This window comes from Microtus oregoni, unplaced genomic scaffold (genome assembly GCF_018167655.1).
Source record: "Microtus oregoni isolate MIOR12 unplaced genomic scaffold, Mior012 000015F_ref0000493, whole genome shotgun sequence".
NCBI classification, from domain to species: Eukaryota; Metazoa; Chordata; class Mammalia; order Rodentia; family Cricetidae; genus Microtus; species Microtus oregoni.
Genome location: NW_024543074.1, coordinates 37,628,890 through 37,646,575, shown reverse-complemented (window position 1 = coordinate 37,646,575; position 17,686 = coordinate 37,628,890). Strand labels below are relative to the sequence as shown.

General features: G+C 49.7%; 1 protein-coding gene across 1 annotated transcript in view; it reads left to right on the top strand.

Annotated features, from left to right (window-relative positions):
- The window catches only part of Myo15a (myosin XVA), a 55,279-nt gene extending 41,734 nt beyond the window's left edge, over positions 1-13,545 (top strand). Inside the window, exons 57-65 of the mRNA XM_041664678.1 lie at positions 317-411; positions 627-704; positions 1,293-1,389; positions 3,431-3,591; positions 4,351-4,484; positions 6,409-6,542; positions 7,050-7,183; positions 8,644-8,784; positions 12,162-13,545. Coding sequence (XP_041520612.1) covers positions 317-411; positions 627-704; positions 1,293-1,389; positions 3,431-3,591; positions 4,351-4,484; positions 6,409-6,542; positions 7,050-7,183; positions 8,644-8,784; positions 12,162-12,263 — 1,076 coding nt within the window. The 3' untranslated portion in view covers positions 12,264-13,545. The remainder of the gene's footprint in view (positions 1-316; positions 412-626; positions 705-1,292; positions 1,390-3,430; positions 3,592-4,350; positions 4,485-6,408; positions 6,543-7,049; positions 7,184-8,643; positions 8,785-12,161) is intronic.
- The last annotated feature ends 4,141 nt before the right edge of the window (positions 13,546-17,686 follow it).

Here is a 17,686-nt window from a genome sequence, read left to right as displayed (position 1 = left end):
TGAGAGAGACTGGGCACCATCATGTCATCTGTTGAACCAGTTGAGGATGAGCAACCTAGTCAACAGCTAAGGAGCATAGATATCTCTAGGTCTATACAAAGCCAAGAGCAAGGCAAGTTTATAACCCCATGAAACGTAGGTTTGCATTTTGCTCTTACACTTCAGGTCTTAATCTTGGTGAATCATGTTGAGATCATGTTCCTCAACAAGACCTATTCCTTGTTGAAGGGATGCAGGGGGCTCATGGCTTGAGTAAGAGAAGCCTTTTCCATCCTTGGTCAACCTTGAGCATGGCCTCAGCTCTCTGCCTCTACAGGGATTGCCAAGGCCTGTGAACAGAACCTGCAGAAGACATTGCGTTTCGGGGGCCGTCTGGAGCTCCCCAGTAGTATGGAACTTCGAGCTATGCTGGTGAGCCTACAGCAGGACTGGGGTCAAGATGAGTGGGAGACATGAGCTCTGCCCAAAACCCTTTGCTAGGTGCACATGTCTTACATGGTGTGTGAGGATGGCTCCTGTCAATCCCTGTACATAATGGCTCAGCCCAGACATGCCTCTGGGTATGGGGACCTCCATGGGGGTGATAGGGTCCAGGCTTTCGACTTTCTTCTGCTTATCTACCCTAGGCAGGCCGGAGTTCCAAGAGGCAGCTCTTTCTTCTTCCAGGAGGTCTTGAACGCCATCTGAAAATCAAAACATGCACTGTAAGTGAGGGGCATCTCAACAAGCTGGAGCTGGAAGGGTAGGGATGCCAGGCTCTGGGTTAGATGAAGAGAGCATCAGTGGTCCAGAGACTCTCACCCTGACCCATGAGATAGGGCTTGAGGTTAGTTGCACCTCCACTACTGTGGGCGCAGCATCTGCAGTTGGAAATATTTGGGAAAAGTCACAATGGGACAGATTCTTTTCTTGCCTTTCTCGAAACAATTCCATATGACAATGTCCAACAACAGTCTACTGCGTCTGGTACCATCAGCCAGAGATCGAAAGTCTAAGGAGGATACATGAGGGGTCACATACAAATAACTATACAATTTTAAGTATTGGGCCTGGTTTCTCTGGAATTTGGTCCTGCAGGGGCTCTTGCAATAGGTACCTTATAGATACTGGGTGGGTAACGGCAAACTGAGACTTCAAGAAGCTATGAGTCACACAGCCCAGAGTCGCACAGAGAATGTAAAAAGGCAAATCAAGGGCCAGTTCTGCAAGCTGTGCTCTGTCAGGTTGAGTATGGAGTTCTGTGCCTCTCTGTTAGTGGCTGGGGACCAGCTGTTCCTCTCTGGCCTTCCCAGGTGGCTCTGGACGTGATAGAGGGCCTCTGCACCGAGATGGCCCTGACGCGTCCTGAAGCCTTCGATGAGTATGTCATTTTTGTCGTCACCAGCCGAGGTGAGTAGCCAGGAGGACTGAACGTTCTAGGCTCCTTCATGGCCTAGCCCCACCTTTTGCCATGGGGGATGGCCAGGCCAAAGGTCACTTTCTCTGAAACCTTTAACCTCCCTGAGAGAGGACCTCTGTGTGCACTGAGCTCTCTCCCCAAGCCATTTGTTTCTCCCACTTTGTTATGTGTTGCACAAATCTGTCTCCCCTTTAGATTGGGGTTCATGGAGGAGAGAGCCTCTGAACCCTGCTTTGGTCTGTCAGGGACTCCTCAGTCAAAAAAGCTGCTCTCTAGTCCCTTACACTTGGGGAAAGTTTCATCCATAAAACCAGACTCCTGAAGCCCACATAGGAGCACCTGTTCCCACTCTCCAGCCCCCCGAGTAGTATGTAAGCCCCTCCTAAGGTCTCCTAAAGTCTTTCAGGGGCCTCTGGGTACACAGGGAACCTCATACAACCCCAAACCCCTCCAGTTTGCTACGTGCCCACTTTAGGTTAGTTTTGCCTTCCACCAACTGGGAGTCACAGCCATCTCCAGTGATCCCTTGATGAGTGCCTCAGCCTTCCTATCCCAGGTCCAGCTAGGACAGAGGGGAGGGGAGGGCAAGGAACAGTAAACATTTATTGAGCATATATTAGACATGATTCAAAGCATCTAATGGTATAAACACCAGTGGTTGTTTGTTTGTTTTTTGAGGGGGATAAACTGGGAATCAACCCCAGAGTCTCATGCAAGTTGTCTATGACTGAGAAATGCCCCCACCCCAGACACTAATGTTATAACATTTTTATGGTTTTCGAAACAGGGTTTCTCTATGAAACAGTTCCGGCTGTCCTGAAACTCACTTGGTAGACCAGACTGGCCTCAAACTCACAGAGATCTGCCTGCCTCTGCCTCCCAAGTGCTGGGATTAAAGGCGTGCGCCACACCACATGGTGCTATAAAGTTTTTAACTCTATAGCATAGATTCTCCTCTTTGCTATTTACAGTTGGGGAAACCAAGGCCCAGAGAAACTCTGTTAGTTTCCTGTAGCTGTTGTAACAATGACCACAAGCCCAGTGACTACAATAACATAAATTGTCTTACAGTTCTGAGAGTCAGAGACACTAAACTAGAAACATGGTCGTGATTGCTTTCCTCTGGAAGCTTCAAGGGCAGTGCCATTTCTGCCCTTTCCAGCTTCTCCGGGCTGCCCACAGTTCTTGACTTGGGACTCCTTCCCTGTCTCTGAAGTCGAGAGTGTAGCCTTCAGATGTCTTTCTCCTACCCCAACCCCCCCACCCCTGTCTCTGACTTGAGCCTCTTGCCTCCCTTTTAGGATCTTCCGTGCTTGCATTTGTCCTATCCAGTAATCTAAGACCCTTAACACTTCGGCAATGTCCCTTTTGCCATAAAGGGGACATAGTCACAAGTTCTCCGCATTAGGACATTGCTTTCTCCAGAGGGACTGTTTTCAGACACCACAAATCAAGGTTGCAAAGTGGAGGTCAGAACCCAGGCAATCTGGCCTTAGGAATCTGGACCTCTTTTCTCATCACACCAAGCGGCCCTTTGTAGTGCAGTTTTACTCAAGAAGTGTGAAGGTAGCAGCAACATCAGTACGAGGGAGAAGCATATGTATGCACCTCTGTCCCAGCTTAAAGTTCAGGCCTTCGACCTTACCCACCACAGACGTCCAGCAAGGGGGCTTTCCTGAAGGAAGGCTGCAGAAAGGCTCATGGCTGAGGTACTATGCTTCTCTATAGTCCCAGCCTCTCCGGAAAGGAGCTGGGATTGCTCATTGTAGAACCTGAGGATCTTTCCAGAGCCTGGCAGACACTCTAGAACATTCCTGAGGAGAAATTAAATGTCACTCGTTTTTCCAGATTGGAGCAAATCCCCCTGCGATGACCAGCACTTCGCTGGTGCGCAGACATCCTGTATGCTTATTCTCTTGATAAGGAAAGGTGCATCCTTGCTGGTGACAGTTCTCTTAGCTGGCAGGTTGGTACCATGCACGACTGTACCACAGATGTGCTTCTCCCAGCCATGCCTCTTTCTCCCTGTAGGCCAGCACGTGTGTCCACTGAGCAGCCGGGCCTACATCCTGGACGTGGCCTCAGAAATGGAGCAGGTGGAAGGTGGCTACACACTCTGGTTCCGGCGGGTACTTTGGGATCAGCCACTGAAGTTTGAGAATGAGCTGTATGTGACCATGCACTACAATCAGGTGAAAGATGCAACCCCTCTGTTGTTCTGAACCCTATAAAATGGCGGTGGGGATGGGAGGTTTGTCACGTCACAAACATACATGCCACAACCCAGATTTTTGTGGAACTTGTGCCAAAGCTGTAGCAATTCCACATACAAAACACGGCCACGTTGTTAGATGTGGTGGTGCATGCTTTTAATCCTAGTGCTCAGGAGGCAGAGACAGGCAGATCTCTGGGAGTTCGAGGCCAGCCTGGTCTACAGCGCATGCTCCAAGCCAGCTGGGGTTCCATAGAGAGACCTTTTCTCAAACCCACAACCACTTCATTTTGGGGTCACACAGTGTTGAGACCTACCTCTGCATAGCCTGGTAGTATGCTACTCAAGGACCTGCAGATGCCTGATACTAATATTCTGCCCCAGATCTACAGGATCAGAAACTCTAGATGCAGCTCTGAAGTCTGGCTTGACACGCTGTCTGCCTTGTTTCTCAATTTTGAAAAACATGTATCTAGTGAACACTTGCACACTCTCTACTGTTTATGTTTTGTTTTACCTAGCCCACTCTCTCCATGTTACCATGGAAATGCCCTCATAGTGTTCATCACTGAGAGCCCATCTGCATCTATCCTCATTCCCCATAAACCAGGAAAGTGATGAGCCATAAACTCCTAGAAGTGGGAAGGATTGAAGTCAATGCTATTGCCTGACCCAGCAGCCTGGACAGTGAATGAGTGCACCCCTGTCTGGCAGCCCCTCATGCCAATGCTTCCTGTAGGTTCTGCCTGACTACCTGAAGGGCCTCTTCAGCAGTGTGCCAGCCAACCAGCCCAGTGAGCAACAAATGCAGCAGGTGTCCAAGCTGGCTTCCCTGCAGCACCGCGCCAAGGACCACTTCTACCTGCCCAGTGTGTGAGCACCTATCCCCTTGTCTCAATGGGAGGGGGCAGACCACCCGTCCCCTCTTTTCTCACAACTGCCAAGCCCCAGTTGCCCCTCTGTACCAACTAGACTGGAAGATGCTTTCCTGGCCTTGAAGCTCTTTTCTTCTCCTGCGACCTACTGTTAATAGCTTGGAACAAATTTAAGAATTAATGAAACTTTCAAGACACACATACCCTGTAGGGCAGAAACTATACACAGCCATGAGGATGTAGCCACATAAACACTCACTGAGCTAGGTATGGTGGCTTATGCCTCTAGTCCCAGCCCTGGAGATGCTGAAACAGAAGGATCAAAGATTTGAGTTCCTAGACCCAGGAACTCAGAGCTAGACTGAGCAACATAGTGAGAACCTCATCTCAAAACACAGATCAAAACAGAGTTTGCCTACTCATTTGCAGTACTAACACAGCTGTTCCATGTTAATGCATGTAGAATGTAATGAAAACTAATCATGGTACCTGAGCGAGGACACCACCACTGTTCATCGGACTTCAGTCTGCCACCATCTCACGGTGGCATCTGAGAAGCTTCACAGTTCACTTGTAAGAGGATGAGAGTGGGGAAAGGCAAATGACTGTTGGTGTCACTGTGGCAGTGGTTGTGGCCTCCTGGCCCTTGGACCGCACTTTGAGAAGCTCTGTGCGAACAACAGCAAGATACTTTACCATGTGTATCTCGTGCCTCTACTGCCCAAGACCACATGTCGAGAGTGCTTTTCCTTTTTTTTTTTGGTGTAGTCTAAGCTGGCCACAGTATGTAGCTGGGGATAGCATTGAACTGCCTCCACCTCCCGAGTGCTAAGATTTCCAGGCCTGAACCAACACACCAAATTCTCAAAGCACTTTTCATGGAATGATTGTAAACAAGAAGAAACCCTTAAATGTGTAATTCCAGAAGCTGGGAGATGGCTCGCTCCATAAAGTGCTGCCGCACCAGCACGAGAACCAGAGTTCGAGTCCCACCACCCACAGAGAATGCCACACATGGCAGCATGTGCCTGCAATCCCATTGCTCAGCAAGTAAAGACAGAAGGATCCCTGGGGTTTGCTGGCTAGTCAGTCTAGCTAATCAGTGAACACCAGGTTCAGTGAGAGACCTTTCTCAAAAAAGAATTGAAGCCAGGTGTGATGGTGCATGTCTTTAATCCCAGCACTCAGGAAACAGAGGCAAGCAAATCTCTGGGTTTGAGGTCAGATTGGTCTATGTAGTGAGTTACATAGTGATACCTTTTCTCCAAACCAACAATCAAACGCACATCAATAATAACAATAATAATAGTTTGAAAAACAGTTGAGGAAGGCACCCAACATTTACCTCTGGCTTCCTACCCCATCAGGGCAGGGAACTCTGGGAGGGGAAGGGGCTGCCTCAACTTCTCCTAGCCCTTTCCCCAACTGCAGCCAGGGCAGGTGGGATGGACCAGGGCTGCTAGTGCTATTTTCTACCTGCCGAAGAGGCAGGACGTCTGTCCAGAGAGAGCCTGCACATGTCAACAGGAGGGTGAGAGCAGGAACTGGGACATGGGCATGAAGGCCCTGGGGACTCCCCCCGCAGGTTCCTGCTTTGCACACCTGGAAGTCTCCCTGCCTTTGTGCTTTTCACCCCTTTGCCTTGAGCTCTTTGGGTCTAGGAACTACGAAACCCAGTGTGGGTTCACACCTTACCCTGTTTACACTGCTTCTCTGTCACTGTATGACCTTGGACCCCTTGGTGAACCTCTCAGAGCCTCAACTCCCCCAGTTGTAAGGACCCCGTATTTCCTTCCCATGTTCTCCCTTCAGTTAGTATCCCAGGGAAGTATGGCAGTCATGTCTGCTTGGTATCACACCTTCTTCACAGTGGGGATCAATAGGGGGGTGGGTGCTCAGAAACCTGTACCCTCTGCACACAGGCGTGAAGTCCAAGAGTACATCCCAGGCCAGCTCTACCACACCACAACCAGTGACACCTGGCTCAACCTGGTTAGCCAACACCGGCAGCAGACTCAGGCACTCAGCCCCCACCAGGCCCGTGCTCAGTTCCTGGGTGAGAGCTGGGAGGAAGGAGAGCTCGGGGGAGCTGAACTGAGGGTGGCTAGAGGGAGGTTGGAGATACTGTTTTCTTTTTTCAATTTATTTGTGTTTATTTTATTGGTGTTTTGCCTGTATGTATGTCTGTGTGAGGGTATTGGATCCTGGAGTTGCAGACAGTTGTGAGCTGCCATGTGGGTGCTGGTAATTGAACCTGGGTCCTAAACCACTGAGCCATTTCTTCAGCCCCAAGGAGATGCTATTCTCTTTGCACAAAAGCAGTTTTTGAAAAGACTTGTTGCCACTTTCCTAAAAGTATCACCTGGGCTGGAAATGATGCTGGGCATAGGGCCAAAGGTGAAGGAACTAGGGGGTGTAGTACAGGGAGAGGCCAGGAGGGGAGGAAGAGAGGTCTGGGCAGACCTGAGCAGAGAGCAGCTTCTGAGGCAGCTGGCAGCTCAGAGCAGTGGCTGTCCCGTTGTCCTGGCCCAGGTCTCCTGATAACAGGCTCTCCACACTGCAGGCCTCCTCAGTGCCTTTCCCTTGTTCGGCTCCTCCTTCTTCTTCATCCAGAGCTGCAGCAACATCACAGTACCAGCCCCCTGTATCCTCGCCGTCAACCATAATGGCCTCAACTTTCTCAGCACCAAGACCCATGTGAGTGGCTTCTGCCAGGCCCTGCCCACCTGTGCCCTGGCCCTTCTATCCTTTGGTATCCCCACCTACTTTTAGGGACAAAGATTGCCAGCTTGGCATTTACCTCCATCCATGGTCTGTAGCCAGTCCCTTCTCCTATAGAGCCTTCATTTGGAAAAAGGGAATAATAGAATTTTGCCCCCTCGGGGCTATGTGAAGGGGACATGTATGAAAATACACAAAGAGCATGTGAGTGTTTGTCATGCTGTCAGAGCTGCATATCCCAGGCTGGGAGCCTTATGAAATGAAAGGTCATTTTCATTTTTCTGAAAGTTGAAATTCCAAGATTTCTGCAGCTTGGGAGCTTTGGTTTCTCCTTGGCTTGTAGACAGTAAACTTTTTGTTTCTTTGTTTGTTTTTGTTTTCTCTCTGTCGCCTTGACTGTCCTGGAACTTGCTCTGTAGACGAGGCTGGCCTCGAACTTACAGAGATTTATCTGCTTCTGCCCTGTGCTGGAATTAAAGGCCTGTGTCACAACCACTTGGCAAACTTTCCTCTTCTTATAAAGACACTAGTCTTGCTGGAATGGAGGCAAACCTAGTGGCCTCATTTTAACTGATTTACCTCTTTTGGGCAGGAGAGCTGTATAAATTTGTGGCCTAGCTAGCCTTAAATGATTATCCAGACTCAGTTTTCCAACAATGGGATTACAGACATATACCATATACCTACCTTGCATCTTTCTACTTTGTGATACTGAGACTAGAACCAGGGACCCCCATACTGGGCAAACATTCTATCCTTGGTCCTTTTTACAGGTGCTACCTCCAAATATAGTCAGGTTCCAGGGGATTAGAGCTTCCATAGCATTAAAGAATTGGACTTGCCACCCTTTTCTTAGTACCTGCTCTTTAAAACCAAACATGGGTTGTGAGTTTGGGGACAGGAGCATGCTTAGAGGTGAGGCTAGGAGACATTGGAAGAAGTAAGTGGGGTGGGAAAGGCGCAGGTGTACAGGTTGGAGACACTGAGAGACAACACAGAACACACCTGTTAAGGTGTGTTTTTTTTTCTCCTGGGGTAAGGAGCTGCCTTGACTCCTCACTTTGCATCCCCATTGGTCAGTCGTTGAAGGCGTCTTCTTTAGGTACTGTCCATCACTCGGCCTTTCTCTGCATGGGTACCAGAAATCAAGCTCTTTGATAAAGGGATACAGATGTTCCCAGAAGTACCCCCAGCACCCACTGCCCCTTGTATCTCAGGCATGAAGCATCAGTATTTGTTGTTGAATCAGTTCCCCTGGAGAGGAAACTGAGATCCAGAATGGTGAGGTGAACTGCTCCAAGTCACAAAGTCAATGAGTGTCTGAGGAACTAGGGCTGGGCCTTCTGCTTTTTGATGTGACTTTTGGGGGAAGGTTTGGTGTAGTAGAGACTGTCCTCACCCTTCGTGCCATCTGGCTCCTCTGTCCTCATCCCCAGGAGCTAATTGTGAAGATCCCTCTGAAGGAGATCCAGTCCACGTGGACTCAGCAGCCCACAGCCAATTCCAGCTACCCTTATGTGGAGATCTCGCTGGGGGATGTGGCAGCCCAGCGTACCATGCAGCTCCAGCTGGAGCAGGTAAGTCCAGTCCCACCAGCCAGACCCTGTCCTAAAGCTCTGGCCCTCTCATTCTACTTTGGTCTGGGCTATGCCCCAGGAAGCATACAGCCCAGTTCAGGCAACAGAGCTGTGGTTATCATGCAGGCCTTCCCAGGAAACAGTTCAAGAGGCACTGTGGAGAAGACCCAGGTTGTTTGCAGAAGAGCGATGTATTTGGCAGGGTACTTAGGAAGATTCACCAGGGAAATAGAGGCCTCAGAGCTCTTTGAATGTTAAAATAGAACTCTGCGAGATGGGGGTATAATTCAGTAGCTAGAGTACTTGTGTAACATGTATGAGGCCATAGGTTTGATTGCTGGTGCTGCACAAAAACTGGGCATGGTGATACATGGTACATACCTGTAATCCCAGCAACCTCAGAAGGTAGAGACAGGAGGATCCTGAGTTCAAGGTCATCCTTACCTACAAAGGCCAGCCTGGGTTAGAGACCCTGCCTAGAAAAGAAAGAAGAAGAAGAAGAAGAGGAAGAAGAAGAGGAGAAGGAGGAGGAGGAGAAAAAAATAATACTAATCAGAAGCTTTCTGAGGTCACTAGGGAGCAACAGAAGGTTGGTGAGTGGACAGTTAGGCACAGGAAATCTAAGGAGGTTGTCCTGGCCTGAGACACAGTAACTGGATTGTGGGGACCTGGGATTGGAATCAAGGTACAATAAGTTTCCTTGTGACTTCTAGCCTAGCTGACATCTAGACTAGGAACTAGACTCCTGGCTAAATCTTATGGTCCCCAGCATCAGGACAGAAATAGAGGCAGGGTTGAGGCAGAGAAAGGGTTTGGGATGACCTCATTTTACCTTTCTAGCCCACCTATGAGACTGGGCCTTTGGCTGTACCAGCAAGAGCCCTAGAGAACCTGTACTGCAAGACCAGGTTTCTGGATGGCCTTCTGCCACACCCTTTGCCCTGCCTCCCCCATTCTGCTTCCCCTGGCAGCCATGATTTCTTTCCCTGCAACCTCTCTGCCCCCAGGGCTTTCAAAATGATCTCTGCAATGGAGGTTAGGGTTTCTGTTGCTATGATAAAACACCATGACCAAAAGCGGTTGGGGAAGAAAGGATTCATTTGGCTTACGCTTCCACATCATTGAAGGAAGTCAGGACAGGAGCTCAAACAGGGCAGGAACCTGGAGGCAGGAGCTGATGCGGAGGCCATGGAGGGGTGCTGCCTACTTGCTTGCTTTTCATGGCTTACTCAGCCTGCTTTCTATAGAACCCAGGACCACCAGTCCAGGGATGGTACCACCCACAATGGGCTGGGCCCTCCCCGAGGCCTCAGTCACAAATAAGACAATGCCTTCCAGCTGGATCTATGGAGTCATTGTCTCAACTGAGGTTCCCTCCTTTCATATAACTCTGACTTGTGCCCAGCTGACATAAAATAGGCAGCGCACGTGTCATACTTCCCTTTCCGGCTCTAGCCGGAGCCCTAGGCTCCCTCCGCGGCTCCTTGACTCTGCTGTCCTTCCGTCCATCTGCTCTCTCATCACCACTGCAACCTCCTCTCTCTCTCTCTCTCTCTCTCTCTCTCTCTCCACTTTACTTGCCTCCCCTGTGCTGACGTCATCTGCCCCTCCCTGCTCCAGGTCCTTTGCCCTGGCTATTCTCTCAACTTGAAACATTCCCTCTTCCTGGATTCCTCACAGGGCTTCCTCCCTCCCTTTACTTAGGTTTCATCATAAAAGCCCCTCTTTGCAAAAGCCTTCCTTGTCCCTCCTCCCTAATGACATGCCAGCTCTGCCTCTGTGGCCCTCAGCACACCCTGCATAGCATTTATGCATTTGTTCGCCTGTTGCCTGCCTCCCCACCAGAGCATCAGCTGCGTGAGGACAGGGCCTTATCCATCTTATATGAACCACGTCGACAGCACAGTGCCGGGCATAGTAGATGCTTGTGTGTGCTTGCTGCATTAATAAGTATATGAATAGGAGGGTAGGAGAGTGAGTAGATGGTCTACAGATGGATAAAGGCCTTTTTGGCTTCTCCAGTTCCTTGCCGCCCCCTCCTGTAAAGAAGCTACCACCTCTGTCCTGTATGCATAGAAGGCCACAGTCTTTTATTCATGCCTTCATTCAGCACATAGCCATTGAGCATCTTGTACAGCATGCTTTAATAAACGTGGCTGAACCCCCTGCTGTACTGGCTCTCACAGAACTCCAGTTTTAAATCTGTTTTTGTTGGTGTTGTTTTGTTTGTTTTGTTTTGTTTTGTTTGAGACAGGGTGTCTCTATGTAACAGCTCTGGCTGTCCTGGAACTTGCTTTGTAGACCAGGCTGGCCTCAAACTCACACAGATCTACCTGCCTCGAGTGCTAGGGTTAATGGCATGCGTCATCACCACCTGGCTCCAATTTCAGATCTGAAAACAAAACAAAACAAAACAAAAACCCTCTACCTAATCCTGATCCATACTGGGAAAGCTCTATGTAATAGGTAACTAGGGATGACTCCCACGAGGAGGTGGTTTCCAAGTGTGCCATTGCTGTCTCTGACAGGCTGTACAAGGGCGCTATGAAGCGTTCCTGCTGCCTTTAAGCCTGTTTCCCTATCTGCTAAAATGGGCATAAGCTGTGAACAGGCCAAAGATTGACTGTAAGGAGCTATGTTGGCCAGCCTTGCAGTGCTGTGACAAGCACTTAATTAGAATCTTACTATTCGAAGTGGTAGTAGTGGTGCACACCTTTAATCCCAGCACTCAGAAGGCAGAGGCAGGTGGTTCTCTAAGTTTAAGACCAACCTGGTCTACACAGAAAAACCCCAATTCAGAGGGAAAAAAAAATCTTAGGCCAGGAATGGTGGCATGCCTTTCATCCCAGAACTGGGAGGTGGAGACAGGTAGATCTCTACAAGTTTCAAAAGCCAGCCAAAGCTACACAATGAGACCTGTCCAAAAAAAAAAAAAAATATCTTGCTGGGCATGGTGATGCATGCCTATAATCTCTGTAATCCCAGCCCTGGAGAAGCAGAAGCAGGAGGATCTCTGTGAGTCAAGGCTACACACTGAAACCCTGTCTCAAAATAACAACAATAACAAAATTCCATCTAAGCCCTCCACAAGCCTGCTGAACTGGGTCTGGTAAACTCAAACCCTTCAGATAAGGCCACCGAGTCTCAAGGAAGCATAGCAACTGACCTTAGGGCACATAACACAAGCCACAAAGCTTATGCCCAATGTACTGTCCCCTGCTTGCTGTCCCTTCCAGCCTATGGCCCACCAGCTCTTTCAGAGGGAGCTGGGGACAAGGATCCTCAAGTAGGTCATGTGACCTCTGCTCTTTTTCCAACTACATTTCTGTTTTGGAGATGGAGGTTAAGAGACTATTCTGTGCCCCCCCCTCCCCCAGGGTCTGGAGCTGTGTCGTGTGGTGGCTGTCCACGTGGAGACCATGCTCAGTGCCCGGGAAGAGCGGCTTACACTGCCCCCCAGCGAGATCACCCTGCTCTGACATGGCCTATCTTCTTGCTGCTTCCTGCTAGAAGATTTGCTCTGTGGCCTGAGGGTAGTTGCTGGGCCTCTCTGGACCAGTGACCCCAGACAAGGGCCAGAACCTTGGAGAAGACCAAAGGAGACAGGAGAAAAAACCTCAGGAACCCAAGAGGACCTGTCTGCAGCTGGGACAGAATCACTGATGCAGCCAAGGGTTCGTTAGCAGAAGTAACTTTTAAAAGCTGGCCTGTCAGACAGTGAGGAGGAAAGCAGGACAACAGAACCTCCAGAGGGTGACAGGCGCTGCCTTGACTACCACCCTTGACAGGGAAGCCCCATACCGGAAATCTAGATGTATTGGGGTCCGCCGTTAGTTTCTCTGGGGCTTGTTACTGAGATCTGTTCCAGCTTCATACCTCCGCCTTCCATGTGTCCTTATCAGGTGCCCTCAACCTGGACCTGTGACCCTTGGCCATTTCTTTGCAAATAAGCGGTATTCTTGGCAGTCGTGTCCTCCGTGGAATCACTCAGTGGCTGGCAAGCAATCTGAGAGAGGAGGTAGACACAGATGTGCCAGACTCACTGCTGTGAACAGCATTTCCGGCAGACACAGCTGCCCATCCTCCCTCCAAGGACCCTTGGCCTCCACTCTACAATCTTTTGGTAGCCCCAGCCCCAGCTTCCATCACAGGATGAACCACCCATGGCACAAGAGTGGGGCGGTAGAGAAGTTCCAGCTCAGGGGGTGGGGGCTAGGAAGACTGAGAAAAAACCTCCGATTGGTACATTATGGTTGAATGAGTAAAGCTTGCTAAGAAGAGACACAAAGGAGAGGAGTGACATTCTAGAGGAAACCATGGTTCCCTGCTGGGTTTGCAAGAGGGTCTAGCCTAAATTGATGGCTAATGTAGAGTAGGCCCTTGGAAAATACTTGCCATATAAATGAAAGGATAAATTTTAAAAAATGCTAGGTATGATGGCATACACCTGTAATCTCAGTACTCCAGAGGCTGAGTCAGGAGGATTACTTTGAGTTCAAGGTCAACCAAGCCCTACTTAGCGAGACCCTGTCTGGGAAAAAAAAAAAAAGATGCTGGGGAGATGCCTCAGTGGTTAAAAGCATTGGCTGCTCTTCCATAGGACCTGGGCTCGACTCCTAGCACCCACCACATGGTAACTTGCAACCAACCATCTGTAACTCCAGTTCCACAAGGTCTGTTGTCCATGGGTACCAGGCACATGTATGATGTACAGACATGTGTACAGACAAAATACAGATACATATAAAAAATAAAATTTAAAAATAAATACAATGAATGAGTGTGGATGGGAAATGCTGGTGATGGGGGACTGGTAGAAGACACAGAGGCTTGGGAACAGGGACTAGCCTGGCATCAGCATCCATAACACCAGAGGAAGAGCCTGAGACTCATTCAGCCATTCAGTACCTCGCCAGGCCCTTGGAACTACTTTATGGGATAACTATGAACCAGGACCAATCCTAGGAGTGGAACCATCCAATTAAGAACAGGTCCCAACTCATGGGGCCTAAAATGATGTTATTAGTAGCAGGTGACCCTGGTATTAGAAAACCTTTTGAGGGTAGCTTGGACCCAGCTTCTTGGGAATTCACAGAGTTTCATCCAAGGGCCAGGTAGAACTTTCCAGTAGTAGTGGATCTGCCACCCTCACAACTGGGGGCAAGGAGCTGGGAGACCTGAGGGAAGGCTGTCTTTGGTCTACAGCCTGTGAAACTCCAGCATGACCTCGGGGGATGGAGGATTAACTGTTTGGGGGAGATTATGGATGTCTAAGCAACAGGACACTATGGCTTGATAAGTCAGGATGTTGCAGAGGGTCAAGGAAGAACTTTGATGTACTCACCTTAAGGCTCTCACTTCATGCTACTGCCTGAGGCTGGCTTTCTCTAGAAGCAGGGCAGGAACTATGCAAGGCATAGTTACATCAGCACTACCGTAAGGACCATGGCTCTGGGTAGCTCGCTTGGGGTTCCTTAGCCCTGGTGTCTGGCTGTAGTAGTTAATTCTTTTGTTACTGGTGGAAAAACACCTGACAAAAGTCACTTGCTAGCCGGGCAGTGGTGGTGCATGCCTTTAATCCCAGCACTCAGGAGGCAGAGGCAGGTGGATCTCTGTGAGTTCGAGGCCAGCCTGGTCTACAGAATGAGTTCCAAGACTGACTCCATAGCTAATGGGGAACCCTGAGGGGTGGGGTGGGGGACCATAATCCTAGAGCTCCTGCTGCCATGACTCCTCTGCCATGACTGATTGACAGAACCCTGAAACTATGAGTAAAATTTCCGAGATGTCTGGGAACCATATCCATGCAGATAAGTCCTGTCAGGGGAAAAGCCACAGGACTTATATCCCCAGGCCACTACCTTTCCATCCAGTGGCTTGGCCACATTCTCCCAAACCTGACTCCTTTCATTTTCAGGGGTACTGCTCTAACCACCTGGAGTCCAGAAGATTCATTCAACTATTTGGGGTGGGCTACAGGCATTCAATGTAGGCAGATTTAATGTTACATTGATTACCAGCACATATGTGTGATAACAGTTCCTTAAAATGAGAATAGATATAACTGGGAATTAGGACCGACCTCCTGAGTGTTGGACCCACAATGATAGCAAGGATATGGTCCAATTATGTCAGTTCATTCTAAAACTATAAAAAGCTTATGATCAGATAGTTTCTCCTGCTAACATTATAAAAATATTCCTTCGTAATCCCACCTGACCTGAGCTTTAGTGTATATGTGCCTGTCTTTTCTTCATTCCCTTAACACCCCTAGCCAGGGTTCTAGGACTGTGCACGGGCTGATGTGGTGAGGCCCAGGACAGAAAGTTTTAGCCTAATGTGGGACAATAGAGGAGGGATATCTGGGCAGCATGGAAGATCAAAGTAATAAACTCATGGAGGCTTGGTGCTCAGGCAAGCGCAGCTGTGCACATCATAATTCAGGACACTGAAATAACCAAAATGACCTCTTTGCTGCCTCTCCTCCCCCTATGGAACAAGGGACTGGGCTTGCCCTAATTTCAGGCTGACACATGCCTCTAGCTCTCTTCTGCTCAGGACTCTTAAGGGAATGCTCTCTGGGTGTTTGAAGGTCCACACTCAGATCCACTTCTTTACTGGCTGGTTGCTTGCCCTCTGAGTTTTGCTTGGAACAAAGATATTCTAATTGTTCATCAATATTCCCAGCATAGGACACGAATGGAGGTTAGGGTTGGACATCTGTTGTTGTTGTTGTGTGTGTCACATGCACTCCTGTGTGCACTTGTGAAAACAGGTGCCTGTGTGTGGACACCAGAAGCCTGAGGCTGTAGGTTGATGTCTTCCTTGATTACTCTCCATGTTAAAGTTGTGAACCTGGAGCTCACCAATTCAAGTAGGCTATCTGGCTAATGAACTCCAGGGAGTTGGCTGTCTCCATAAACCTCCCATCAATGCCTCACTGCTGGGCTTACAGACATGTGCTACCTAGCTTTTCACATGGCTGCTGGGGAATCTGAACCTGTCTTACTGTTTTACATGGCAGGTATTTTACTGACTGAGCATCTCTCCTGCCCTACATTGTTTTAAAAGGTAATTTTAGGAGTTTCAGGAGTGTTCAGTCGATAAACCTGACTTCAACCCCAGAATCGGTAGAATTGAGACGGTGCTGTTGGAGTGTTGGCAGTGTTGGGCTTGTGAAGTTCAACCCAGTCCTGCTTCTCCCCACAGGACCTGAGCCTGACTCAAGAGCACAGTCAAGTAGGAAACACTATGGTTAGCTGGAACTGGAGAGTTCACCTATAGAAGAGTCATTTTCCCCCCTTCTTTTTCTGAAGCAGAGTTCACGATGTAACCCTGGCTGGCCCTGAATTCCGAGAAATCTGCCCTGTGCCACCACCCCTGCTGGGTTTAAAGGTGTGCACCACCACACCCGTGGAGGGTCACTTGTTAGGTTGTTCTGGTGTGGGGTAAAGAGCTCCCACCATGCAGCTGTAAAAGGCAGATCAAAGGCTTAGAGAACTGGACTTCTAAAGAGCTTCGGACTCCCAGCCAAACTGCCTATTGCTCAAGTGGGAGACCCACCAGGTGTTCACGAAGTGCAACCCAGGCGGGATTCCACTTAGAGTCCAGGTCAGCTACCCTTGCCCATAGTTCACTCCTTACCACCTGCAGCTGCCCTTCCACCCTCATTTCATCACTTGGGTCCATGAGGCTGTTATAGGAATCCCCAGTGTGCCTGTCCCATTTCCCTTTATTTGCCTGCTGCTTGGGAGGGAGGGTGACTTGGATCCCCAGTATCCTGGCTTCCCACCCCACAGGCTTTACCAAGTTACCACACTGTCCCCACTTTCCTACGGAGACTGCTGTCACTCTCCATATACAGATTAGGACACTGAGGTCCAGACCCTCCATCAGCAATCCTTCCGCTGATCCAGTTCATCCTCACAAACACCTTTTGAGCTGAATACAGGTTTCTGGTTTTACACACCAGACAAGAGGTGAACCTAAGGAAAGGCACGGTAGATGAACAGGCATTACAAGTGACAGCATGGGCAAAGGCAGGAGGGACGGGGGTGTCTGAAAATCTGACAAGAGTACCAGAGAGGGGGCAGCTCAGCGTGGAAAGGGCATTGGGAACCAAGCAAAGCGGCTGGATATCGTCTTGGGAAGGTCGGGAGCAGAAACCTATTTGCTGGAGGGGCCTCCAGCATGGCCACACCTTTGTTCAGCCCTTGCCCTCTGCTTCAGGCTTTCTTGTTGCTTGGGTTTGTTGTGGTTGTTTTTGAGACAGAGCTTCACTATATAGCCTAGGTTGAGCTCCAACTTGTGAGCTATTCTCCAACCTCTGTCTCCACAGTGCTGGGATGGCAGGCGCACTTTACACACCGCTGTTCAAATGTTTGAAGTGTCTGAAGTGAATATCCAATTTGAGCTAACCCGTGGTAAACCTGCACCCGTGAGACGTGAGCCCTTTTGTCGCCCCCTAAAACAGGGCCCCATACATCCACCCCCAGCAGACAAGATACGCCCTGCGCGCGTGCCCGCGGTTGCGCGCACGGCGGGCAGTCCCGGGACGTGACTTGTGGAACGTCCGCTCCTGGGAGCGATGGCGGCGGGGGCTAGGGTGTGGGATGCCCCGAGTGCGCGCCTCCGGCTTCTGCTGCTGTCCTGACTTCCTCCGGAGTTTGGGTCCGATGCGCTTCAGCCCTCAATCTGAAAACTTTCCTACTGTTTCCGAAGCTTCACGGGAGTCCACAGAGATTTCCTCCTCTGAGAACTCCAGTCAGGCACTGACTTAGCCACCTATTCACCCTTTAGGGGTCCTCGAGCTTCTGCCCGAAGCTAATTAAGTGATGGACGCAGTAGCCAAGGAGACCGGCTGATTGACAGGCACGATTTACCAACCGACTCTGGAAACTCC